This window comes from Crocodylus siamensis, chromosome 3 (genome assembly GCF_052110815.1).
Source record: "Crocodylus siamensis isolate JL-2025a chromosome 3, ASM5211081v1, whole genome shotgun sequence".
Classification (NCBI taxonomy): domain Eukaryota; kingdom Metazoa; phylum Chordata; order Crocodylia; family Crocodylidae; genus Crocodylus; species Crocodylus siamensis.
In genome coordinates, this window is record NC_143397.1 from 253,199,262 (window position 1) to 253,225,775 (window position 26,514).

Sequence of the window (26,514 nt, forward strand, 5' to 3'; positions counted from 1 at the left end):
TAATATAAACAATATAAGCCGTCCTATCACTGGTTTGACTAAACTAACTAAACAGACCTAAGTTGACACAGCAACCTGAAGTTGCAAATATGCTATTTCACTGGTGTCAAATTGTTCCCTCTGAGAAAGTAATAATTACATTCTTGCCCCTAAAACGCTAATAACCAAGATGACTGACCTTGCAATTGTACTGCCTAATTCACAGTAATCAGTGATTTGTCCAAGGCAGATACAATCACTGCCCTCGGGAGGGAAAAAGGACATAAACGAAGACACAGTAACTGAGACAAGCACTGCTAAGTGCTTCATGCAAATTTAACTATTCTAGTTCAAGCATCTACCAGCAGAAGTTCCAACTTCTGTCATTCAAGTTTCCTGTCCAATCAAACCAAATTAAGCAGAGAATAAGCACAGTTCGTATAATTCTTCTTCTTTTTTTTTTTTTTTTTTTTGCAGGAATATCATTTTATGAGAAAACCAGGTTAATACAGTTTGATCTGTTGAAGGAATAGAATATATTTTTCTGTTACTGTTTTAATATGCTCAACATTCATGACTTCATACTAGCACTAACTGCCATACAATCTATACAAACCTAAGAAAATTTCAGAGAAAAATCAAGTGAGATGGGTAATAAGATTGAATGAATGAAGCTAAGATAGCAAACTATGTAGATCTGTATATACTGTTAATACCTTTGGGACAAATTATCAGAGCCCATAAAGACAACGCAAACATTCTAATCTAATAAAAGCCTTACCACTTCGGTCTGTCGGCCCGTAATGCTCCGGGCAAACTGCGCACGTGCAGCCCGGCAGACAGACAGACAGGTGGGGCCAGGCTGTGCTCCCCGCTCTGGGGACTGGCTGCATGGGGGGAGGCATGGCTTGCAACCATGGGGAGGGGAGGTGGCATGCCACCATAGGGTGCCACAAGGCGAGTAGGCAGGGAGGCACAGGCAGAGCCCACTGAACGCAGCACAAAGCCGCAAGGCGGAGCACGTCCCCCACACCCACTCCCTGCACAGCATCCTGTGGCCACACAGAGAGCGGGCATAGGGGGGCACGTCCCTTCCCCACCTGGCACCCTGTGCCCCCCCCACTGCATACTCCACCATACGCAGCTGGTGGGTGCTCCTGGGGCATGGGGGAAGGGCGCATGGCCGCAGGGTGCCATGAGGGGAGTGGGCAGGGGGCCATGCCCTCTGGCTGTAGCACATGGCTGCTGGGTGGGGTGCACCCCCCAACTGCTTCCTGCACGGAAACCTGCCGCCAGCCTCTCCACTCCCCACGCCCCAACACATGCCCAGGCACACTGCCTCGGGGTGCCACGCGGGAAGCCAGGGGGGTGGAGTGGGGCACACGGGCAGCACCTGTCGAATGCAGCCCACGGCCGTGGGGTGAAGCATGTCCCCCGTGCTTGCTCCTCACACAGCATCCTGCAGGGTGCACAGGGGGTGGTGGGACGCACAGGTGCGTGTGTATAGCATGGCATGTGGCTGGGGGTGCATGGGGTTGGACAGAGTAGGGAGGGGGTAGGAGAGTACAGACAGAGAGGCAGCAGTGCTCTGTCCCCGCCGCCCACGCATCATTCTTGACAAGCACTTTGCTAGTTTACAATAAAATCATTAAACACAGAGAAACCTTCATTAGCAACGTTTCAATGAGACCAACCTACAGTTTGGCTGCAGGACAGTGTGTGCAAACTGTTACAAAAGATTATTTCCTTGGGCAGATGGCCATATTTTATTCCAGGTCTCCTCTGAGGGCAAGAAAATAGGGAAGGGAATGATTAGAACAGCTATGCCCAAACTCAGGTTTTATGTAGTTACCTGTTTAACAGTCGTGCCTAATGAACACTTTGAAGAGGATGTTGAGTCTGTAACAAAAACATCCTTCTGCTATAAACCACATTTAAGTACATACCCCCTGAGACTCCAAGATGTTAATCAATAAAAATCAGAGATGATCAGAGTTAACATTTTTTATATTTCTAGGGTAAAAATAAAACCAATAAAATGAAATTCTGAACATTTTTGAGCATTCAAATGAATCAAAAACCAAGGACACAAATCCTCTTTTAAGCCTCAATGTGTGTGTTCTATTTCACTAAATTGGATGATACTCCATAGTAATTATAAGCCCCGATTATAAATGGACAAACTTTTACAACTACAAGCAGAAATATAAAAATACACACCCAGCTCTTCATTTTATTTTATTTTATTTATTTATTTTTAAGTGAAATGTCCACCTAACTCCATTCATACCTTGGCAAAGAAGTACTGATCTGCAGCCTTGGCAAAGCTGGAATGACTTCTACCGTACATCCATTAGTCTTCAATCCTGGCAGATTATCCAAAAGGCAATCGCTGAAGACTCCAAAGACTGAAGTGTGATATCCTGTTTCGAAAGGGAAATAGCTAGTTTGTCTTGGGTTATTTGTTTCATGAAAGGATTGAATACACAAGTTTAGCAATTCAATGCTACAGATGATTTTCTTGAACAAAGGCAACCTCTGCTATAAAAATAATTATTGGGAGAAGACCATGTGACAAGTGTTTTGAAATACTCTGCTGGACACTTTATATGTACAATGTGTCATGCAAATCATGAATTTACAGCCACAGTGAAAGCAGGTGAGCTGTCAACATCTGTATATTTTCTCATATATGCGATGTGTTTTCAACTTTTATATTTAGAAAATACACATACATTTATTATATATACTTATATATGTAATAAGTCAATATAAATTATATTCTCCCTCAGAGCATGAGGCCTCAAAACGTATCCATCAGGAAAAAATAATTTACAACAATCCAGTTTAAAAGAAAAGATATATAAAAGATAACCCTTCTTGTGGTTACAACTTCCATTGGCATTTAATCATGCTTTACTGAACAGTTACATTTTCAAAAAAAATAAGTTTTATTTCAATTTCATAGGCAATTACCTCAATTCTATTTGGTGAAGAATCAATATCTACTACCCAGACATGCAGGAGAACTCTTGTGTTAAACAATGAAATGGCAAAACAGGAAGAGCTGTGAGTGATAAATGGGCACACAGGGACAATTCACTGTTGCTTTACTTTAATGGAACCTAATTTTGGTTCAGACAGTAACAGGATAAGAAAACAAATAGCAAGAATTTTTGCAGAATCCATGTGGCACTGTTTTCTGAAAGGAGAGAGAAACTTATTTTGGCTATGGCTACGACTACAGCTGCCTCGTTAAATATTTTAATATGAATTTTCTAAATAAGGTTGAAATAAAATTTAATTTCAATTCCACGATGTTAAGTTAACACACAGTTTGGTGTCAAAAAACAAAAACACCCAGGTGGCTTATTCTAGTTTGACAAAAACTCTTTCAAACACTTCAGTTTTCTTTTATTACTGAACTATTCCACAATAAAAAAAAAAAGTGATGGGCACAGAAAATGTGGAAAAAAAAATAGGAGATGAGCAAAAACAAAAGGGAAAAATGTATCAAATGGAATAGAGACTTACAGGGGAAAGAGAAAGCCAGACAAATAAATATTTTTCTATGTTAGCCTTATTTACTCTGATACATCACTTTCCAGGATCATATTTAAATCATTCTCCATGATAAGAATTGAAAAGAACATTTGCCTCAGTATTGGTTCACTGGCCAAACTCCAGCATTTTACTTCCTCTATATTAAGGAGCAATACACATCCTCATCAATTAGTAAAGAATCAGAGGAAGGGCACTCTGAGGTGCTTTGGGTTAGAATACAAGGAAGTCGAGGGGAAAGGGACTTAACGGTGGGGGTCTACTACAGACCGCCCAACCAAGGGGAAGAGCTAGACCAGGAATTCTTCAGTCAGCTCACAGAGGTAGTTAAGTCAAAGGATGTGGTCATCATGGGGGACCTGAACTTCCCAGACATCTGCTGGAACAAGCAGTCAACCAGGTCTGACCACTCACGTCGGTTCTTAGCCAGAATGCAGGACCTCCATCTAACCCAGGAGGTGCTGGAATTCACCATCCAGCGCAAGTGGCGGAGGCCTACAGCAAGGCAGCAGCCCTAGATTTCAGGAGGGCAGACTTCGATGAGCTAAGGAGAATAGTCAGGGAAGCACTGAGGTCCCAGAGGGGAGGGGAGCCAGGTGTCCAAGGAGAGTAGTCTCTCCTTAAGGAGAGAATCCTCCAAGCCCAAAGGAAGGTAATCCCAACATGGATCAAAGGGAGCAGGAGGGTACATAAGCCCCCATGGCTCACCAAAAGCATCCAGGAATGTCTCCTAGCTAAAAGGGAGGCACACACCCAATGGCAGGGAGGGGCCATCCCCAGGGAGGACTATACTGCGGTTACCTGGGGATACAGGGGGCAGTCAGGAAGGCCAAGGCAGAGATGGGACTGGGACTAGCTTCCCAGATCAAGGACAAGAAGAAGTCCTTCTTTAAATACATAGGGGGCAAAAAGAAGGTTCTGGGTAATGTGGGGCCCCTGCAGGACACGCTAGGAAATTTGGTTGTCACACCAGACAACAAAGCTAACCTATTTAATGATTTCTCTGCCTCCATTTTCCTAAGCAGGGACCAGAACAGTCACCCCACCTCTAGGCCCCCTTAGATCCCAGGGGAGGTGTACTTAGGCCAAGGGTTAGTGAACTAGTTAGGGAACTTCTGGAAGGACTGGATGTATTAAAATCAGCTGGTCCGGACAATCTCCACCCTAGAATACTGAGGGAATTAGCTGAGGTCATTGCAGGACCCCTGGCATGACATAATGAGCACTCGTGGTGCTCTGGTGTGGTGTCAGAGGACTGGAAGAGGGCCAATTGGTTCCCATCTTGAAAAAGGGGAGGAAGGAAGACCCAGGAAACTATTGGCCAGTTAGTCTTACCTCAATCCCAGGCAAGCTTTTTGAGAAAATTATTCTAGTGCGTATCCACGAGGGGCCAGCAGGGGAGATTATGCTTAGGGGCAATAATTCATTAGCGGCAGGTCCTGTCAGACCAACCTGGTGGCCTTCTAAGACCAGGTCACCAAACCCTTAGATGCAGGGGTAGCGGTGGACATAGTCTTCCTGGATTTCAGAAGGCCTTTGACACCGTCTCTCACCCCGTTCTCATTAAGAAACTGGGGGACTGTGGTGTCGACACCCACACAGTCAAATGGGTCACCAACTGGCTGGAGGGCCACACCCAGAAAGTGGTAGTGGATGGGTCATGTTCCACCTGGAGCGATGTGGGCAGTGGGGTCCCCCAGGGCTTGGTCCTCGGACCCGCACTGTTCAACATCTTCATCAGTGACTTGGTCAAGGGGGTAAAAAGCACCCTGTTCAAATTTGCTGATGACACTAAGATGTGGGGGGATGTGGGCACGCTAGAAGGGAGGAATAGTTGCAGTCGGACCTAGACAGGTTACAGGGCTGGAAGGATGAGAATAGGATGGGATTCAACACGGACAAGTGCAAGGTGATGCACCTGGGGAGGAACAACTGGCACCATACCTACAGGCTGGGGAACTCCCTTCTCATCAGGGCAGAGGCAGAAAAGGATCTTGGAGTCATCGATGTCAAGATGAACATGGGCCGACAGTGTGGGGATGCGGTCAGGAAGGCCAACCGCACCTTGTCATGCATCCACAGATGCATCTCAAGCAGGTCCAAGGAGATGATCCTCCCCCTCTATGCGACACTGGTCAGGCCGCAGCTGGAGTACTGCGTCCAGCTCTGGGCACTGCACTTCAAGAGGGATGTGGGAAGTATGGAGAGGGTCCAAAGGAGGGCCACTCGCATGATCAGGGGGCAGCAGGGCAGGTCCTATGAGAAGAGGCTACGGGACCTGAACGTGTTCAGCTTCCACAAGAGAAGGCTGAGGGGGATCATAGTGGCCTGTTACAAACTAGTGAGAGGGGACCAACAGGCACTGGGGGAGTCCCTGTTACCCTGAGCACTACCAGGAATGACCAGGAATAAGAGTCACAAGCTGGCAGAGGGTAGATTTAGACTAGCTATCAGGAGGTGCTACTTTACCGTCAGGATGGCTAGGATCTGGAACCAACTTCCAAGGGAAGTGGTGATGGCCCCTACCCTGGGGGTCTTTAAGAGGAGGCTAGATGTACACCTTGCTGGGATCATTTGACCCCAGTACTCTTTCCTGCCCCGGCAGGGGGTTGGACTCCATGATCTGCTCAGGTCCCTTCCAACCCTAGATACTATGAAAACTTAGACTCCTTTTTGCTGGAACCCAACATTAATGCATCAATCTTTCTTCCACCAAACTCAGGAACTTATAAGGTACCTTTTCATTTCATTTTATTTCCTATTTCTCATTATCACTATTGCTTTTCTTAAGTTTAATGATGTGTTCTCTTGCATTACAACACAGTGTATGCTTTAACACAAAATTTCTGGATAAGAAACTTACAATACATATGGCAATTTTATCCGATTGTTTCATTAATATAATGTCAACTGCAAGATTCACCTTGCATTCTCTGCATGCATTTAAAAAACAAAAACAAAAAAACCCAAAAAACCCCAATTTTCTCAATAGCAGGCCAAACTGCTAATACAGCACACAGCTTTGTAATATTTTGTTTTTTTACCTCTCCATATCCTCTCAGATTTAGGATCTTATTGTAATAACAGTAAAGAACAGACATCTAAAAATGAAGTGATGCATTTCTGAGCATTATGGGTTATTAACTCACACTATGCAATACTACCTTCTCTGCTGAAAGGTTACCTTCTTTATTGCAAGCTCTTGTCATATACCTTCTTTCTGGAGGATTCAGTATTGGAAATGCAAAATAAATCCTCATTTAAATTACCCAGTCATCAGGCAAATTAATTAAACTCCATAGCTACTTCCCTTATGAGAACCATAAAAACATAACCCTTACCATTAATAGTGATCTGCCCAGTGGTTTGAGGAACACCAACAAGAGTCACTGGATAGAGTCCAGATTCAGCAGGAAGAGAAAGAGCAGCAGGAAGAGATTCAAATTCTACTCCAGCTGTCAGGAGACCCTGGGGGAAACAAATGCTTGTTTCATCTAGAGACACTGAAACATATTATTAATTTAATGCTGTTGTGTGTACTCCAAAACCTAGCTGATTTGGCATATTTTATGTACTTAATTAAAAACAAAGTACATGTCCAAGATAATGAATAAAATGAACATGAAATGCAGTTCAGAAAAATTTACATTTACGTTCACCGAGTCAAAATGGAAGATCTGCACACGGAGATAAAAGCACTTACAACATTAAGACCACATACAAACATGATGTTTCCACTGGGAGAATCACTGCTCTCTCAGTAGAAATTGCCAGCATCCAGGTATTCATTCAGTTTCACCCAGAGGAAACACGCCTCATCCAAGAGGAAAATCTTCTACACTGACAGTTAGACTATCTCCCCTGCAAGAGACCGTCTCTCACTAGGATCATTGCCTGTACACTTGATGAGCAGCTTCCAGCATCTTCGACAGACTAGAAGGAGCAGAAAGCGTTTCCAAGCCACCCCACTCTCTCTGGAGCCCAGGAGCAGGGGACAGCGGCTGCTTTGCCATACCTTCCCCAGACAAGGATCACCCCAGTCTGGGGAAAGTGCAAGGAAGAGGGGGAAGCAGCAGAAGAGGGAAAACAGGAAAAGCTGCAGGCTGGAACACCTATACACAGCCTCTCCCAGGCTAGGGACAGAAGTTACACATAAACCAGTTAAAATGATCAGAAACTGGTTTAAACCTGTAACAGAACATGGGTTCAGTGCACATAAACCAGTTTCAAAATGTCCAAAACTGGTTTACAATAAACTTGGTTGAATGTTAATTGATTTGAGTCAAACCAATTTATGGAACTTGGGTCCCAAACCACTTCCTGGTTTAAGTTAAATCAGTCCCCCAGCATCCCAGAATGCTTTTCAGCCCTTAGCTGGGCTGGGCTGTCTGCTCCAGAAAGCAGGACTGGCCCCACCCCTATCCTCCCTAGCTGGAGGTCCACCTGGCTGAGAAGGAGGGAGACTGCAGCTGGGAGACAGCATCTTCCTGGCTTCCCCCTTCCCCCACCCTCACTGTTCAAGCAGGGATCCCCCCTCTCCCACAGCACAGACCCCAGCTGGCATCTGGTCATGGTCACAACACCCCCATGCTAGCTAATGCTGAGAGGTGTCTACGTGTTTGTGTCTCCAAATTCACTGGAACAAAGGCAGAAAAAACAGCATCTACTTAGGGCTTTTGGAGCTAATCAACATGTCTGCTGGTAATGTCCCTCCATTCTTTCTTAAAATGCTTTGTAAGAAGCTGTTTAAGAAGAACCTGAACTAATGAGAGAAAGGCTTTGCTTTCTCAATGAGCTGATAAGCTTTGTGTTCAGATAAGCTCCCTGCTGCTGGTGCCTTGCTGTCAGTGTTCAACAGAGAGAGGTGTCAGAAATGACCTGGTTTGCAATGAATGCAGTGCCTGTCAGTTTGCTGCAGCCAGTATGGAGCAGCAGGGAGAGGGAGACTGAAAAACTCAGTATCATCAACAGCTGCATGCAGTCCACACAAGCAGTCTTCCTTCCTCACCCCCTCACCCGCAGAGTGCTGGCTGAGGGCTGGGGTCTGGCAACACTGCCCGCCCCTTGAGCAGCAAGTCAGGAGAAAAAGTCTGATGAGAACAGATAACCCCTCCCTCTCCAGGCACACCCTGGCTGGGGACCGTGCAGGCCAGGGTGGGGGGTTTAAATCCCTCCCTAATTGAAGTGTTCTGCCAAGGCCTGGCCATCCTCCCCTGTCCCTCTCAGCTCAGTACTGTACAAGGGAAGGGAGGGCTTGCTGTATTGACCCCCGACTTTTAGCCTGAGCCACTGCAGGCATGTGCCGACATTTTCTGAATCAAAAGTGAATATCTATTAACTTGGAAATTGGCTCAATCTCTGCAGGTTAAACTAACCTGCAAAGACTGAATCAACTGAGGCTTGGGCTTTGTGAATGTCTGTCCCCAGCCCCAGAAATCTCTAGCACTAGAAATGAACATCTGGTTTTACCCAAACTGTACACTGAGAAAGCTTATCTGCCTGAATATGGTATACAACAGAGTGACTCACAAACCAGAGACAAAATAAAGAAGCACAGCTCAGTATTTCTAAATGCAGCATTACTTTCCCTATCAAATGACTTAACACATCAGTTTAAGTATTAAACAGTTTTACTATAAATTGCCATATCCCTGATATTTTGGGGAATATACAGACATCAATAAATATATGACAGCACATTTACTTAAATTCAAAATAATAAGGACATCAATGCAACGTTTTTAGCCCCATAACATCATACAACACAACCTAATTAAACTAAGCAGCATTAGAAACACTTTCACTGAAACTCTGGGCCTTGTTGCATGGTAATTTTGGGTGGTTCCTGGAGCTCTTAAACCCTGGATTTTCCACACATTCACACTTTAAAGTGGCTTAAAGCACTCATTACGTGGCTCAAAGTTACACCAGTGCAAGGCAGGATTCTCTCTTACTCCACACACCCCAGCTGCCGTTCCATTAAGGTGCAGCTGCTCCCCACAAACGCACCGCTCAAGTTGGAAGTGTAACTGCTCCACATTCCAAGCTGGTACTAAGCTGATCAACATTTGCACAGTTCACAACTTAAGGTGTAACAAGGTGCTCATCTGACCAAGATAAAGTTTTCCACTTTTCCTGCTTCCTCTTAAGCTTAAAAACAACAGGAAAATTAATATCAAGTAAAAATGTGGTAAAACCACCGATAATGTGCCACCATTTCCACCCCTTTTTCCTACACTCTGACCTCTGAATATCCCTTGGTCCTTTATCTCCAAAGTCACAAGAATTGACTAGAACTTGGGATGCGTTACCTAACAATGTCAGCACTCTCTGCAATACCCAAATCGTCACATCTATTTTATTTCAGAACTTGCATATTAACTAACTGTATGAATGCTAAAGAATCGGTCTTTTGAATGGGTGTCTTCAACGGGATGTCAGATGGAAAAAGAAGAAAACAGCAGCAATTCTTTTCCTAAATATAATTTTTTGTAAGACACCAACTACACCTCAATTAAGAAAATAGCATCGATATTGCCACCTGACTTATGCACAGGATCCAAACCAGCTGGGGCAGGAACCACAGGTGATACAGTCTGGCCAGGGTGACAATGTGATGCTTGCTCTACGACACACACTACATGCTATGCCCACCACATCTGATCTAGCCCCATGCTGGCTGGAACGTTTGCAGGTGCTGCATGCAGCACAAGTCCTTGACATGCAGCCGTCTGTCCAAGATAGCCACCATGCATAGTGCTGCTACAGCTGTGAATTAACTGCACCACACAGTGCATGTTCCAGCCACTCCAGGATCCACAGCTGAGCAGCCACCAAATCAAGTGTCCTGGGGGAAGATGGAGTGGGTAGAGGAGAGGGTCCATGGGCATGATCCAGCCAGCAGGCCAGCCCCAAAGGCCAGATGAGTTAGTACCCCTGACATAGCTGCTATAGAGTTAGACAAGCTTTTAAATGCAAGCAAGTCTTTTCCCCTTAAGGTCTGAAGAGTAAAAGCCAGCAATGCATAGTAGAAAAGAAATTCCCAGGGGTAGCAGACAAACAATTATCAGAAGAAAAGAAGCTGATTACAGGGAGATCAAGGCCTATCTAAAGGGAGAAGGGTCATTATCACCTTTCATGGGAAGAATTCAGGATTTGAGTTTGTTTTATGGTACATAATAGAGCATTAAGTCCTGGGTTCTCAAGTGCCCAGACAGCTTATAACACTTTCATTCCTAAATTTGCATTCTAAAGGTGTTAGGTGGATTTGCCTTGAGCATGAGCAGGGAGATCATGAGACAGGGAGTAGTTGTTCTCCAAGAAATGTCCTCCTAATGGTATATATCTGTCTCTGTCCTTTATCTTTAACATTTAGTGTTTTTTAAATCCTTATGCCCCGCCCCCCCCAAGTATCTCTTTTCTCAACTGAATAGGTCTAGCCTCTTTAGTCCCTCCTCATATGGAAGGCCCTCCATACCACTATTCATCCTTGTAGCTCTTCTCTCGACCTCCTCTAGTTCTTCTATATTTAAGGTGCAACAGGAACCAGCAACAAAATTATTATGCATTTTGTGTAATAATCTTGTATTCATATCCTTTTCAATTTGCCACTAATTGTCTAGATTACTATTTAAAATACAATTCACTGGTTAATCATATTTTAGGGCCTTGTTACACATTAATTATAGTCAGGACAAGGTGTTCTTAACTCCTGTATTGTTCACAAACCGTGACATGTAAACTAGTTTTAGACACCCTTTAGGTGTTTTAAAGTTATGCCACTCCAGGGCAGGTTCATCTCCAATCTGTGTTACCCAGCTTTTCTTCCACAAACATGTGGCCACTCTCCAGAGAAAAGCTGCCCAAGCTTCAGTCCTCCAGAATCCTAGGATGCAGTGCCCACCCCTCTCTGAATGGACAAGCTTTTTACCCCCTGACCTATACTACCCAGGGGAAAATACAAGCACCAAGCCAATCCCTGTTCACACGCAAGCTGGACTTTGCCAGCTTTACCCAGCAACAGATGCCGCCAAGCACTCACCTCACGATCTAGGAAAGCCCCTATTTGGTTTGCTACATGGCCCCTGGCCATGTGCTGGGAAAACCCCACCCCCCGGGGAAAAACCTGCGAACATTTTGGCAGGAAGATGTGACCAATCCGGGTGTGAGGTTGGGCTTGTCATCTGGCCTATAAAGCCTGGGGTGGAGTTTCCACCCAGAGAGAGAGCGTGCAGACGCCAGAGCATCCATCGCTCGGTCAGCTAGCTAGAGCAGAAGCCAGAGCTTCCACTGCTCAGTGGGTAGGCCTGGCCAGCTTCCCACAGCTTCTCCGGTCTCCGGAGCAACTGTTTGCTGATCGGTTCAGTCTCATTCTTGGGATAGCCATCGTTTTGTCTTGCATCCGTCCCTTATTTGAACCAGGACGGATCATTTTGTTTTCGTTCGTTTAGTCGTTCGTTTGTCCCTCACCCGAACTGAGATCCATCATTTTGTTTTTGCTCGTTCGTTCCTCACCTGAACCGAGATCCAACGTTTTGTTTTTCGTTCTTTAATCTCTTACCTGAACCGGGACAGAATCCGCCCGTGCAGCCACATTCACACCGGTAGTGCATAAGCAAGAGACTCTGTCTGTCATTCGCTTGTCCCTTATCCGGACTGGGACTAAACCAAGTGTAACTGCCTGCGCAGCCACATCTACATCAGTGGTACATAAGTAAGAAATCAAATAAAGAAAATGTTTTGGAACCGTTATGAGTCCGCCTCTCCCTCTCGCAACCTAACATCAGGGGATAGAACCCACCGGGGCAACAGCCGCAGCCTGGCTCATGCCTCGCACATCCCTCTCCTGCCCCAGGGGTGTGACCTGACCAGAAAGCTTCTAGGGGCAGATATAAGACTCTGTTAATTTATACTTACTCTACTTTTTTTTTCTTTTTTTACTACTTTTTATTTTATCCTCTAGTGGTTTAAGTGGCCGACTTGTTTCATTCTACCACCCAGCCCCATTCCCACCCATTGCCTCTCCACTTTCCACTTCACTACACAGTCCTCATCATTAAATTTCCCCCTTCATAAATTTCATAGACATTCAGGCTGGAAGGGACCTTGGAAGATCAGAGTCCAGCCCCCCGCCCAAAGGGCAGGAAGTCAGCTGGGTCATAGGATCCCAGCAAGATAAGCATCCAATTTGTTCTTGAAGGTGTTCAATGTAGGTGCTTGAACCACCTCCGCTGGCAGACTGTTCCAGACCTTGGGGGCTCGGACAGTAAAGAAATTCTTCCTTATGTCCAGCCTCAAACGGTCTTGCAGGAGTTTGTGACCATTCGACCTCGTCATCCCTTGGGGCGCGTTGGTGAACAAACGTTCCCCCAGATCCTGGTGGTCACCCTGATAAACTTACAGGTGGCCATCAGATCACCCCTGAGCCCACACTTTTCCAAGTCGTCTCAGTCGTCATAAGGTCTGTTTTCCTGACCTCTGATCATGCACATGGCTCTTCTCTGAACTCTCTCAAGCTTCTCCACATCCTTTTTGAACTGTGGAGCCCAAAACTGGACGCAGTACTCCAGCTGCGGCCTCACCAAGGCCGAGTACAAGGGGAGAATGATGTCCCGGGATCTGCTTGAGAAGCATCTGTGGATGAAAGCCAGTGTTTTGCTCGCTTTACTAGCCGCAGCATCGCATTGCAGGCTCATGTTCATCTTGTGGTCAATGATGACCCCCAAGTCTTTCTTCCATGGTGCTAGCCAGCGTAGCACTGCCAAACCTATAAGGATGCTGCAGGTTTTTCTTCCCAAGGTGGAGAACCTTGCATTTTTCGGTGTTAAACACCATCAGGTTCCCGTCCGCCCATTTGCTGAACCTGTCCAGGTCAACCTGTATCACCCGCCTATCTTCTGGCGTGGATGCTTTGCCCCAAAGTTTGGTGTCATCGGCAAACTTGGCCAGTCCACTCCTGACTCCAATGTCCACATCATTAATGATGATGTTGAATAATATGGGGCCCAAGGACAGTGGGGGACCCCACTGGTCACAGCGTACCATGATGAGTGACTTCCATCAGTTACTACCCTCTGGGTACAACCACGAGCCAATTTCCCAGCCAGCAGATTGTGGTGGACACAAGGCCACAACTGGCCATTTTCACCAAAAGGTGATCATGGGATACCAGATCGAAGGCTTTTTTGAAGAATTCAAGATGTATGACATCGATCTCTTCTCCCATGTCCAGGTGATAGGTCACCTGGTCATAGAAGGAAATGAGATTGGTCAAGCAAGACCTACCCGCAACAAACCCATGCTGGCTATCCCTCAGGATGTTGGCATTGGCCAGTCCATTAAGGATGGCCTCTTTAATAACCTTTTCTAAGATCTTCCCTGGGATAGAAGTCAGGCTGATGGGCCTATAGTTAGCTGGATCCACTTTCCTCCCGTTCTTGAAGGTAGGCATTAACTTTGACCTTCTTCCACTCTTCGGGCACTACACCAGAGTGCCAGGAGTTTTCAAAGATCCATGCCAGAGGCTGGGCTATGACGCTTGCCAGCTCCTTGAGTACCCTGGGGTGTAGATTGTCAGGGCCGGCTGACTTGAAGGTATCCAGCTTCTCAAGATGTTACTTCAGGAGGTCAGCATTAATGGAGGGTAGGGGATCTCCCTCACCCGGACCTCCCTGTCCCGTAGCGGGCATGGGTGTCCCATGGGACTGATGAAAGACTGACGCAAAGTGCCCATTTAATAGGTTGGCTTTTTCCTGGGCGTCAGTTGTCAGTTGTCCCACCTGGTTCAGCAGGGGTCCACCGTTGCCCTTGCTTTTCCTCCGGCTCCCCACATATCTGAAAAAGGACTTTTTATTGTCCTTGATGCTCGAAGCTAGTTGGAGTTCAGTTGCAGCCTTGGCTTTCCTGGTTTGCTCCCTGCAAGACCGGACTAGTGCAGAATAATCCTCCTTGGAGGTGAATCCCGTCCTCCACCCTTTGTAGGCCTTTCTTTTTAGCCTCAGGTGGTCTGCCAGGTCCCTGGAGAGCCAGGGGGGCTGCTGTGCCTTCTTGCTGCCTTTCCTCAGACATGGAATCGAATTAGCTTATGCATTGAGGATCGCTTCCTTGAGGAGCAACCACTCTTCTTGAACTCCCATCTCCCTGGGGTTGTGGTCCCTTAGAGCCTCACTGACAAGCCTCCTGACCTTGTCAAAGCCAGCTTTTCTGAAGTCAAGGACTTCTGTGTTGCTGACTGACTTGCCAGCTTTATGGCGGATAGTGAAGCTGATCAGCTCGTGGTTGCTGTCACCCGGCTTCCCATCAATCACTAGGTCACCAATCAGGTCATCCCCAGTAGCCAGTACCAGGTCGAGCAGCGCTTTGCCTTTCGTTGGCCCATAGACTCCTTGAGTCAGGTAGAGGTCATCCACACACAAGAGGAAGCTTTGCGACCGCTTGGATTTTGCTAAGTGATCCTCCCACGAGATGTCTGGGTAATTGAAGTCACCCATGACCACCATGGTCCTGGAGCATGTGGCCTCAGCCAGTTCCTGAGTGAACTCCTGGTCAAGCTCAGGACTTTGGGTGGGAGGTCTGTAGTCGACTCCCATCATTGTGTCCCCTGTTCCATGTTCCCCGTGTTCTCCAGTCATCCACCCTGGGTCCCCAAGATCAGCTTGCAGGGATGCGTAGCTTTCCTTAACATAGAGAACTACACCCCCACCGCTTTTATGTACTCAGTCCCTCCTGTACGGCATATAGCCATCTATACCCATGGTCCAGTCATTGGTGGAGTCCCACTATGGGTACAGATGCCGTATATGGTGCCTCCTACTCCACCAACACATCTCTCCAGCCCACCTCCACCTAGGCTGGGATGGAAGCCTGTCTTGGGCCACCAGCCCTGGAGTAGCAACTCACAGCTCCAGCTCCTACTCAGGCCTCGAGTCACCAACACTCCAGTGGCAAATCACAGCTGTGCAGGTTGAGGCAAAATCAGAGAAATACTTAGCTTCAATGTGCAATTGCTCTAAATTCAAGCTAACACTAACACTGATCAAAATTTTAGAAGCTTAAAGCATAATGTGTAATAAAGCCCTTAAACAACTTCTGCCAGAAGCCCAGGCAAGAGTCCTTTGATGAAGCACTAGCTAGAAGATGAAAATACAGAATTACCATTCTGATAACCCTACTTTTGACTAAAACGCTTAGTCATCATACTAAGATCTTGCAGCCAATGTACACAAGTATTTTTAACTAGGAAAAAGTCCAGACTTGGGCAAGTTTAAAAAAAGAGGATACCATTCTCACTAGTGGGAATCAAGATGAGATGCACAAAAGTATCTTTTCTTCCTTCATTATTTTAATATTTTATTAATTACTGTAAAATTCAAACAGCTAAACTTCAAGTAAGGAATTAACTTCTGAAAGTCTTATTTTGCAAATTGCATTCTATTATAAATTAATTTTAATAATAACAATAATGCATATACCCATAATGCAGAAGTGAATATTAAGAAACCCAGCTCCTAAGAGTCCACAGGAGTCACAAAGTAGGCATCCATGTCCCAGGACTTTGAGAAGTCTGATCAAGCAGGTGTGCTTGCCTATCACATACTGTCAGTACAGAGCACACAACAGTCATTTTCATTCCAAAAAGGAGTGTGCATATGTGTGTGTGGGGGGGTGGGGACGTAGTATCTTAGGGGTGAGAATGCTCACCCAAGAAAATTCACCCTGTGCCCTGGGCTGGATCTGGCCTACAAGCACTCATGAGGTCCAGGTTTGGCCCAGGGCAGGTGAGTTTGACATCCCTGCCTTACACTTGCATCTCACACAAAAAGTGCTGGGTGAACTAACATTTACAACAGTGTTTGGAAGACAAAGCACTAAGTTTTAGTTCATGTTTCTTAAGTTAATTCTGTGGTCCAATAATCTGCATCCTCTCATGTAGCACATTCTTTAAGTCTAGGGCGATCAAGGAATAGATCATGGCAGCAAAATCCAACTTCCAAAGTCAGTAACAACCTCTTGTCAGAGAGCAGACAGAAGAAAAATGTTACTATACTGGGGCGGGCAGATCTGGCCCTCAGTGGGTCCCCTTGGTCCCGCCTGGCCCAGGCACCATCCAGCCGTGACGCATTCTGCCGCCCCCTGCACACACAACAGGGCTGAAGCGGCTCTGCAACTGGATTGCCTTTGCAAGCAATGCAAAGGGCTGCTCCTCAGCCCAGCCTGACAGTGCAAAAGGCTGTTGACAGACAGCACATTTGTTACAGACCTTCCCAGCCTGACCCTGCACACTCCTCCCAGAAACAGGGGAGCACAAGAGTCCAACCTGCCCAGCACCTCTCTGTTTCTGGGAGGATTGTGTGGGACTGGACTGGAAAGGACTGCAGGAAGAACAGGGTCTCCAGCCACAGCTGAATTTAAATGTCAAACAAAACAAAACAAAAAAAGGAAGCTTTCCTTTACCTGAGGGTAGACATGATTATGAGAAAATTCCTGAAATATGTAATCATTCTGAAAAAACTGAAGCTGCAAGAGTTGCACTTTCTGGTAACTGTGTACTCATTTTCTTTCAAATTAAAAAATGATTGAGTCAAATTTGTTACGAAATCTAATTATTTCTGAATCTAGAACCTCAGCTATGATCTATTATCTTCTACTTTAGGAACACAGGACTTGGAAGGGAACACCCTGGGTCAAGTCCCATCCCTTGCCATTGAAGGAGTGAAATCTTAGTCACTTCTATACATCCAGTGTTCGTATGTCCATACAAAAATCTACTAATTACTACCAGTTACTAATATTGATATATAGAAATTTTTACTAGCGTAAAATTCTGAACATAACCAGGCTTAAATATTCTCAAAAATTACTACCTACCGATATTAAAAACAGTTATCAATTCCATCCACAAGCAATCATAAATCAGTGGTTCTCAACCTTTGTTGTCGTCAGGGCATCCCTCTGTAACCTTTTTTCGAAGTGGTGGCACCCCAGTTGAGAACTGTTGTTGTACCGCATCAGCTTACCAGGTAACTCCTTATTCAATAAAGAATTTAACGGACTTCTAACATTTTCTTTTTCCCACAACAGCATAGGATTAGTATCAGTGCAACTGCTGGCTCCTGTCCACATTCATCTCAGGCCCCCTCACAACAGGTTTGATTTTTCTGTCACTTGCACAAGAAAGTCTCAATTAGTTGCAATGGAATTACTCCCAAGTTAGACCACGCTAACGTGTTAGGAATGAAGCCTAGACAGCAAAATAAAATAAAGCATTATTCTACCTTTCCTCTTTATGACAGACTCGAGTCTATATGAATGGGATTGCTGCAAGTGGAAAAGGGTAGAACAATGAATTAAATTAATTCAAAATTGACCTGATATGCCCTACCTTATACAACATATTTTTCACCTCCTGGATTTAGAGAACGCCTTAAACAAGCACACCGTGTCCAATTAGGAACAAGGCTTGCCATAATAAATACTATTTGCTTGGGGTTTTGCCTTTGAGGTTTTTTTAATACATAAGCATACAAACACCATGCGCTTTGCCAGTGCATCAGTGAATTCTCTCATCCTTAGGGCAATACTTCTCAACCAGGGCAACAAGGTAGAACTGCACCATGCACCTCCTGCATAGGTCTACACTATTCTCCTGGAAACAGGTGCAGGGGACACTTCTACCTGCCCTGTGCACTTCTTTCCAGGAGTCACTGCATGGGACCAGACCAGGAAAGGCTGTGGCGTTTCCCAACGTGGCTCTGCAGAGGTGCGGTTCCATCTTGCCACAACACCCCAGGTGAGAACGATTATCATAAATCTAAGAGACTACTTAACAGCTGGGGAGACCATATCAGCATTGCTGGAGAGTACATGGCAGCATTAAAATCCTATCACAACCTTGGATTAAGATTTCACCACGGATTGAATTATCATGCATCAAACTTATTTAGTGGAAAAACTGATGACTAACAAACTTACTTGCATAGGTTAATTATGCTTCCCCAGAATATACTATGCTTATGTTCATCAGAGCATTCCTGCAATAATTACCTATTGTAGTAAATTCCCAAATATAAATTATTTTTATGCATAAAAATAAGTCATAAGGAGAAAGGAGCACATAACAAATTAAGCTTGCTCAATAGGTATACCACAAGGTATCAGGACTGGTTCATAAATCCAGTGCCAAGAAAATAAGCCCTGACAACCTGCTCCCAACTTCAGCATGCTACTGACCAACAGTTATGCACTCAGAGTCTCTCTGAGTTGCCTGTCCCAAGAAGCTTCTCTCTGCCCCAGGAAAGTCTAAGAACAGCATTGAGGGGATACTATATCCCCTTAGAGCTGCTCAGAAGCAATCTAGTATGCCTAATTGCTGGTCTCTGGTACCCATAAGCAGGAACACGCATATTAAACTTATTTGCTGATGGTAGATTCAAGGTTAGAAGGAAAGCCATACACATGTGGCCTAAAAGACCAAAACACTGCTCAGAACAGGAAACATGAGTTTTCTGCATCTTTTTAAACTCTCTCCAAGGTATACATTTAGAACACAGGCCAAGTACAGACATTTAATTTCTCCTGGGAGAGTCACTGCTCTCTCAGGAGAAACCATAAGTGTGTGGATATTCAGGATTTTTCCTCCCAGAGTAAAATAAAAAAATGGCCACTCCAAGAGAAAAAGAACCAGGGAACAAGGGTTACATTACCCCCAGACAAGTTTCCCATGGGAGGGTGAACATCTCTCAGAAAAGTGTATGTACAGAAGCCACAGTACAGTCCTCTAGCATTTGAGGGTCCTTTGCTCATAACCCAAGAGACAGAGCATCACTCTAGACTCTGTTGCTCCAGCCAAATGGGGGAAAAAAAACCACCCTCCCCCCGCCCCTTTCATAACCCTCACACTGTGCTGCAAGGAAACAGGGGCAGTCTGGGTCAGTCAAGCAGGGCAGCCCTATGCACTAATGCCATCTGTTACTAGGCACGCTGAAGGAGCCTCCACACCATGCAGAGATGTGTACACAAGGGCCCCTGGCTGTGAAGTGTCAGTACTGCAAGCTCTCTGCCCTTCACAGACTCAGCATTCAACTGTCTGTTCAGGTACTTGGAGGTGAGTTTTTCTACCAGGAGAACAACCCTGGGAGAATTCTCCTGAATTACTTGACTGTGGCATCAACTACAACATATTTTTGTTATAAAGATATTACCAGTACCAGTCTCATTTTATAATTTAATTCCTTAAAAAGATTCCCAGAACACTGCAACCTCTCTAGAGAGCAAGCACTAGGGAGAAGTAAAGACAAATATTAAAAACAGGCTCTATCATTATGCCAGAGGTAAGGAGCCTCAGGTGTACTATCCTGTAACTAGCAAAACAGAGCTTTCACTATTCTCATTATTTGCCATGATCTGGTAAAATTTGTTTAGGTACAAACATAGACAATAGGATTAAAAAACCCACTCAAAGAGAAAAACAGCAAAATAAACTTGACCATGCATGATAAAAGTTCCAGCCATAACTGAAACCAAGATGCTTATTTTCACTCTAGATCAACACCAATCACTTTCACAATGCAGTGACATATCCAGAATGTCTAAATGGCATGTTAGATATTGCTACTTGCTGTTTAGTACAATTCAGCAGCATTTGTCTGGTGCTTTAAAATTCTTATTTAAATTGTCAATGTTCATCCAAAAAAGGATGAAGCAGTGTCACTATCACTTAACAACACTGAGGTACAATGAAGCAAAGAGATGGCTGGAGATTTTCCCCCTATAAAACTTATTTCACTTCTTACAGAGGTAATGAAATTTATGTCAAAGCAGTGGTCCTTACCCTGGGGTGCCACGGGGCATAGGGGATGCTGCAGGGGCAGTGGCCAGGTAAAACTGCCTCTCACACCCCTCTTGCATTAAGGATCTCTAACCAGCCTAAAGAAGGCAGCAAAGTTGTCTCGTGCCATGCAACTCTTTCTGGTCTGTAACCCTCCTCCCCTGCTTTTTTCTCCCCCATATTCAGCCCTTTCAAAAACATTTAGTCAAGGAACAGAACTTATGGGGAAATCAAGAACTGAGGGTGCTTTCTGGGGGTTGGAAGGTGAAGATCATTCTTTTTCTTAAGACAAAGAAAACTAATATATACATTTTAAATGAGATTTTCTTACCTGAATATGCTGTGTACCTGCTAATTTTAAGCATCTTCCTTTAAAAAGTGGTACTATTAACTTTTTTTTTTTTAAATGGATAAAAATATTTTTCTGATGAGACCTATTTAATTATTTTAATCTCTCTTCTTCTAAAAATCACAAGCATTTGTCCACATCCTCTGATGCAATGTTAAAAGTTATGGATCACAGGAATAAAGGTGGCATGGCCAAGAAATTACACAGAACGTAAAGGGGAAAAAGCTTAAGACAGAACTCTAAAGGCACATCAACAGCGCAATGAGATCTGATACCATATCCCAATAATTGTGTGTCCTATCATGCCACACATTCACGGCAGGACATGCAATTGTTAATGCAGGATACATTTCATAGTTTCTAGGGTCGGAAGGGACCTGAGCAGATCATCTAGTCCGACCCCCTGCCATGGCAGGAAAGAATACTGGGGTCAAACATTTGTCAGATCTCAAACCTCATGACTGCCAGCACAGAGACTTCAAGGGCCAGTCCCCAGTGCCGCATATCCTGTGGCACACTTTCAACTTTCTAGCATGCACAGAGCCACAGGATCATGATCCTTGGTTTCATGCACATTGACAAATCGAAAACCCCACACAGCGCAGTCTAACATGGGCCCACTTCATATGTGGATTTACAGGTGCAAGGCAGGAAGAGCCAGTGGTCCCACATACTAGGCAACCCTGCGTGAGCTCCCCCAACTTGGCACCTGTAAACACCCACTTGAGCTAGCCCATGTGGAACACTTTTGTGGCTAGTATATGGCATGATAAATTGATGGAATGTGTGGCATGTTACCATTAACATGGCAAATATAATATCTGCTAGGGGCCTAAAGAATCCAGTCTCTTAGATGATCAGACGTCAAGGAGGGTGGAACAACACTACAGAAATAAAGGCAGCAGACAGGATGAAAAAGGGACAGAGAAACAAAAAGACAGAAAGATCACTGGGGAAAAAGGAAGGTACTACTGAAGAAGTTGAAGAGAAAAAAGAATCAGAAGGAAATGAGCCATAGGAGTCCAAGAAGGAGCAGCATTTAGGGAAAACAAGATGAAATAAATGAGTAGCCTTGTTGGCATCTGGAAGTACTGATTCGTATTTAGAGTCAAACAAGACACAGGAAAGAGATTGATACTGAAGCTGTCAAGAATAAAGATGAGAACATGATGATGCTGGATACAAGAGAACATGCTAATTCTGACTGGGACAACCAGATATTAAATCAGAGAAAAAGGTGGCTGGGACAAGTCTGATGGAATTTAAGTGGCTTGGCAGAGAAGACAACATGCATTTTAGAAAATCAAAAAACAGCTGCAAAAAAAGTTCATATTAACCTAAACTTTCAATTGATCAACTGGTAAAAACAAGAAATTTGCATTCTATTCTTGTCATAATATGGAAACACCTACAAAAATGCACATATGGTACCACAGACAAAACATTTAAGCAACTGAATCAAACTAATCTGAACCAGTGGGGCTACATTATCGAAAAAAGCTGCTGTGAAATAAAGCACTCTACATTTTTAGAATACTGACTGTGGGATTAGGTTTGTGACTTCAATTATTTTTATATGGTTTACATGCTCACTTTCCTCACGAACACCAATAAAATTGAAACCTGAAATGACTTAAAAAAAATCAAGTCATTACAGTGGTAATAACAGTAAAATTAGAATAACATGAACAGTACTGCAAGTAGTATGTGCACACTGTATAGACCAAGGCTTGATTTCTGTAAATAAATGTACGTTCGTTATTTATAACTTTCTGTACGCCTATTTACTCTCTCTTAAAACAGTTCCATTAACATTGCATGTCATGAACAAATTACATACTAATTGTAACTATGCAGTTTGTCCAATAAAAGATATTACCCAAAAAGTCTTTGCCTCTTGCATTCTCATTATACAAATTTAACTGTATGCTGTCTTCTCAGTTTAATAAGTTCCAATAACTATGCAGTCATTTTATGAAGCATATTTAAAAACCACACAAATTTGTATATGCAAAGCAATTTGGACTAATATTTTCTTTTCTGTTTTTGTGTATGGTAGACAAAAGTTGAGCTAAAGCAACTACCAAGCAAGTTGCCAGTATGAACGGTACTATATGTGTACAATATGCGACTTCTAGTGGCTTGAAAGTGTTTTGCTCTTTCAAGTCCAACCAGCATATGACATGACTAGCTACTGTAGTGGACATACAGATGATAATGACGGGAAAGAAGTGATAGACAGCTTGACTTGGTTTGCTCAGACTAGCTGAAACAAAGGCTGAGGGGGGATGTTCTCTCAAAAATAGAAGTGCTTTGCCCTCTTACTTCTACCTTCTCCAATAGTTGCCCTCTCCCCTACCCCTTTCCTGCTATACACGTCTGGGTGTTTTTTTTAAGTCTTCCCAGAGGCATTGGGTGTCAGCTGCAGTCAAGGCTGGGGACTTCAACTGGGACATGCCAATGCTCTTGCCGGGAGCAAAGACAGAGGTTTCTGGTTCTTAGAGGGTCTTGCCCCTCTACTCGGGGTCAGACCAACAGTATTTGGGGTCAGGAAGGAATTTTACCCCATGGTCAGACTGGTACAGACTGAAGGGCGGTTTGCTTGCCTCTAGCAGGTGGTGCAACACTATCTAGGGCCTCTTCAGCGTACATTGACAACATTTTACAGAAGCAGGACACTGGCTGCTGTGGTTCCCCTGCTTTACCTACGGCAGGCTAAGTTGTTAGGTCTATGATGCGTCAGTGTTGAGAGTAGTCTTACGTAGAGTTTAGATGATGATTTGTGCGGGATGGTTTGGATAGGGAAGATCCTGCCTCAGGCAGCGGGTTGGAGTAGATGACCCCTGGAGTGCCCTTCCAGCCCTACTTTTCTATGACAATGACTCACAAGTAGAAACAGGTAAAAATTCTGCATGAATAAATTCAAGATGGAAATTAAAATGTTTCTAACCATCAGAGCAGTTAAGTTCTGCAACAGCCTTCCAATAGGAATAGTGATACCCCCCACAAAATGAACTGCATTTAATATGCAGCTTGGCAAGTTTATGAAAGGGACTGTAACATAACTGTTTGCAATAGCACTTGTTCATTTAGAAGTTCACTTCCAGGCATATGTTCTTATCATGAATGATCAAAGAGAAAAAATGTAAGTTTAAAAGAAAGTTAACATGTCATGATCTATGCAAGAGGGATAGAGATACAGACGTCTGAAGTTTGCATCAGAACTACAGCTTGTAAACATTTAATTTTGTAACAGCTTTTCAGGTTAAAAAAATAAATTGGCAGTATATATGAGGCAACCAAGTGAATTTAAGTTAGGTTGATAAAGCTGTCACTTGGAATTATTTGGGGAAATATGTACAAATCAGTAGCTTCCAAACATCCACAATAAATTACTTTTCCTATCAAGTATGGGCAAGAACTCTCCCTCTGCCAGCAGGGGGTATGAGCAAGGCAAATCCATGGAGATAAAGTAAGGACAACAATTGCATGCAATTCTAGGGTTGACAGTGTTAAGGCAGAAAAAAAACAGGAAAAATATATTAAAAATGGTATAAGACAGTGCAAAGCAGGGTTATTTCACTGTTAACAACTTTATACTTTTTTATTCTTTTTTAATTTGAAGAATAAAAGATGAACAAGTGTTCCACTACTTGGCAGTTTCTTGCTCACGAGGGCTTGAGATGGGCTCCACACATTCAACCTAAATTCCTTTCAAAATTAAACTTGCTTGCAGAGCTCAAACTGCATACTGCATGTATTACAGTAAGATAAGAGGTGCCTGGCTTTGAAAACAGTAATGCACAGACACATAAATGGAGTGCGCTACTGTCGCAAAGAGTTTGTAGTTTAAGTAACAGTGGTTTGTAAAGTGTTGTCTTTGAAATCTTTAGATTAAATGCTTATATGTTAGCCCCCTCTCCCTCCTCCTCTCACTGAACTTTTCTTCCCTCCTCCTTTGTGCCTCAGAATTAAAAGCCACACACACACAATACTTGAGCCCTCTTTCAAAGCTGAGGGGAAGTCAAAACTTCAGGCAGCATTATTTGTTGAAGACTTGTGTTAGACAAATTCTTAGGGCAGTAGAAAATGATGGTAGATATTCGCAATAGCCAAGGTGAGATGGGAACAAGAAAAAATAGACCACACATTAGCATGAGATGTGCCCTGATGATTCCCACACAATCCTTTGCCAGGTTAAGAAATGCTCTATTAAATAAGTTTATTTAGTCCAGGAGATGGTTATGATGTGGCAATCCACTATAGTCAAAAGGTGCTTAAACTCCCACATAGCTTTTATACAAGTCAGTTTAAGGGCTGGTATTATTGATTCACGGGTCAGAAAATTACAAAGCACCCTTATGCTCAACAGACAAACTTTATTTCAATATCACATCATCAGTACAGGGGAGAAAGTCTGAGCCACGTGCTACAAAAGACTAATTGAGAATTTCTTTAAAAAGCTTTACTGGTTTGTTTAATGTAGCTTTTATCTGCTTGCTTTATACAAGAAAAAGACTGCTAAATTAAACTTTGCAAACAGTTGAAAGACCTGATCACAAAAAAGCAGTTTAGAAATGTACATACCATGTTTTCCACTCGCAGTTCAAATGGCATCGGGTTATACACCATCAGCTGAACTTCACATACATCTCCTTGGACCCACTGGAAGTCTATAAAGAACAATTCAAACAGAAAGACCCTAATCATTGCGGTTGCTTAACCATAATGCTTACTAGTAAAGAGATGTTAATGCTCAGCATCCTTTTCTTCAAATGCACTTTTCTGTGCAATCTCCACACCCAATTTCTTACTCAAGTATGTTGCGGCAGGGCGAGAGTACATGTGTAAGCACAGGCTGTGCGATAGCTGGAAGGAAAGAAGCAGTACTTATGCAGGAGTACAGCTTAGAGGCCATAATCAGTGCCAGGTATGCAGGTTTCAATGCGTCTAGCCCCATTCACTGAAACAACAGGTTCCTGGCCCAAGTGCTCTGGCAGCAAGCTACAAGTAGCACTTGAGCACATGCTTAACTTACACACTTGAATAATTCCTATTGACTTCAATGAGACTACACTCACACATGAGCATTTTGCTGGATCAGAGTGCTCAGTACCTCGGAGAATCAAAAGCTAAATAAACAAAATATATGCAACTATACTGGGAGGGGAAGAAAGACTTGTTTTAAATAGGAGGGCAAGAAATACTGATAAATCACTTGTTAATGGAAGAAAAGCTGGGTCATTATTTGAGGACCTTTCCATTCACCATAGAAAACAGCACGTGGACTGGGAGGTTCCGCAGTGACGGAAGGGAAGAAGTCTTAGAACAGCACGTAAATCCCTGCAGGTACCACACAGGGAAACGTCTACAAGCAAGATTAACTTGAATTTTAAAATAACAATGAGGACTGGTAAAAAACAGAGAAGCATTCCCATTTATCAGCAATCTACCACCCTAGTCTCATTCCAGTGTAGCTAGAGTATCTCTAGGACTGTGCAATGATTATGGAGGCAGTTTTTAAAATATTTCAGTACTCTATGTTTAACCTATTCTTCTTTAAATGGCACAACAAAAATTATTATCTTGACTACAGTGTATATGAATTTTAACCTTAGCTTCCTCCATAATCTTACCATCTTATTAGCACCCCACTATGAGGATAATGTTAGGGGGTGAACTGCATAAACCAAGATTTGTTATGGAAAATTAAACTAATTCACTGGCTAGAATGGTCTGTACTCTAATTATACATTCACAACCATTTGCTATCTGATTACATTTTGTGAATAGTATTAGG

At 43.9% G+C, this 26,514-nt stretch overlaps 1 protein-coding gene across 5 annotated transcripts in view; it reads right to left on the minus strand.

Moving 5' to 3' along the window:
* TRAPPC9 (trafficking protein particle complex subunit 9) overlaps positions 1-26,514 on the minus strand; it is an 826,451-nt gene that overhangs the window by 692,785 nt on the left and 107,152 nt on the right. For all 5 annotated transcript variants that reach the window (XM_090040707.1, XM_090040706.1, XM_090040705.1 and 2 more), the window contains 3 exons: positions 25,302-25,387; positions 6,882-7,008; positions 2,270-2,402 (listed from right to left, as the gene is read on the minus strand). In XM_090040707.1, coding sequence (XP_089896833.1) covers positions 2,270-2,402; positions 6,882-7,008; positions 25,302-25,387 — 346 coding nt within the window. The remainder of the gene's footprint in view (positions 1-2,269; positions 2,403-6,881; positions 7,009-25,301; positions 25,388-26,514) is intronic.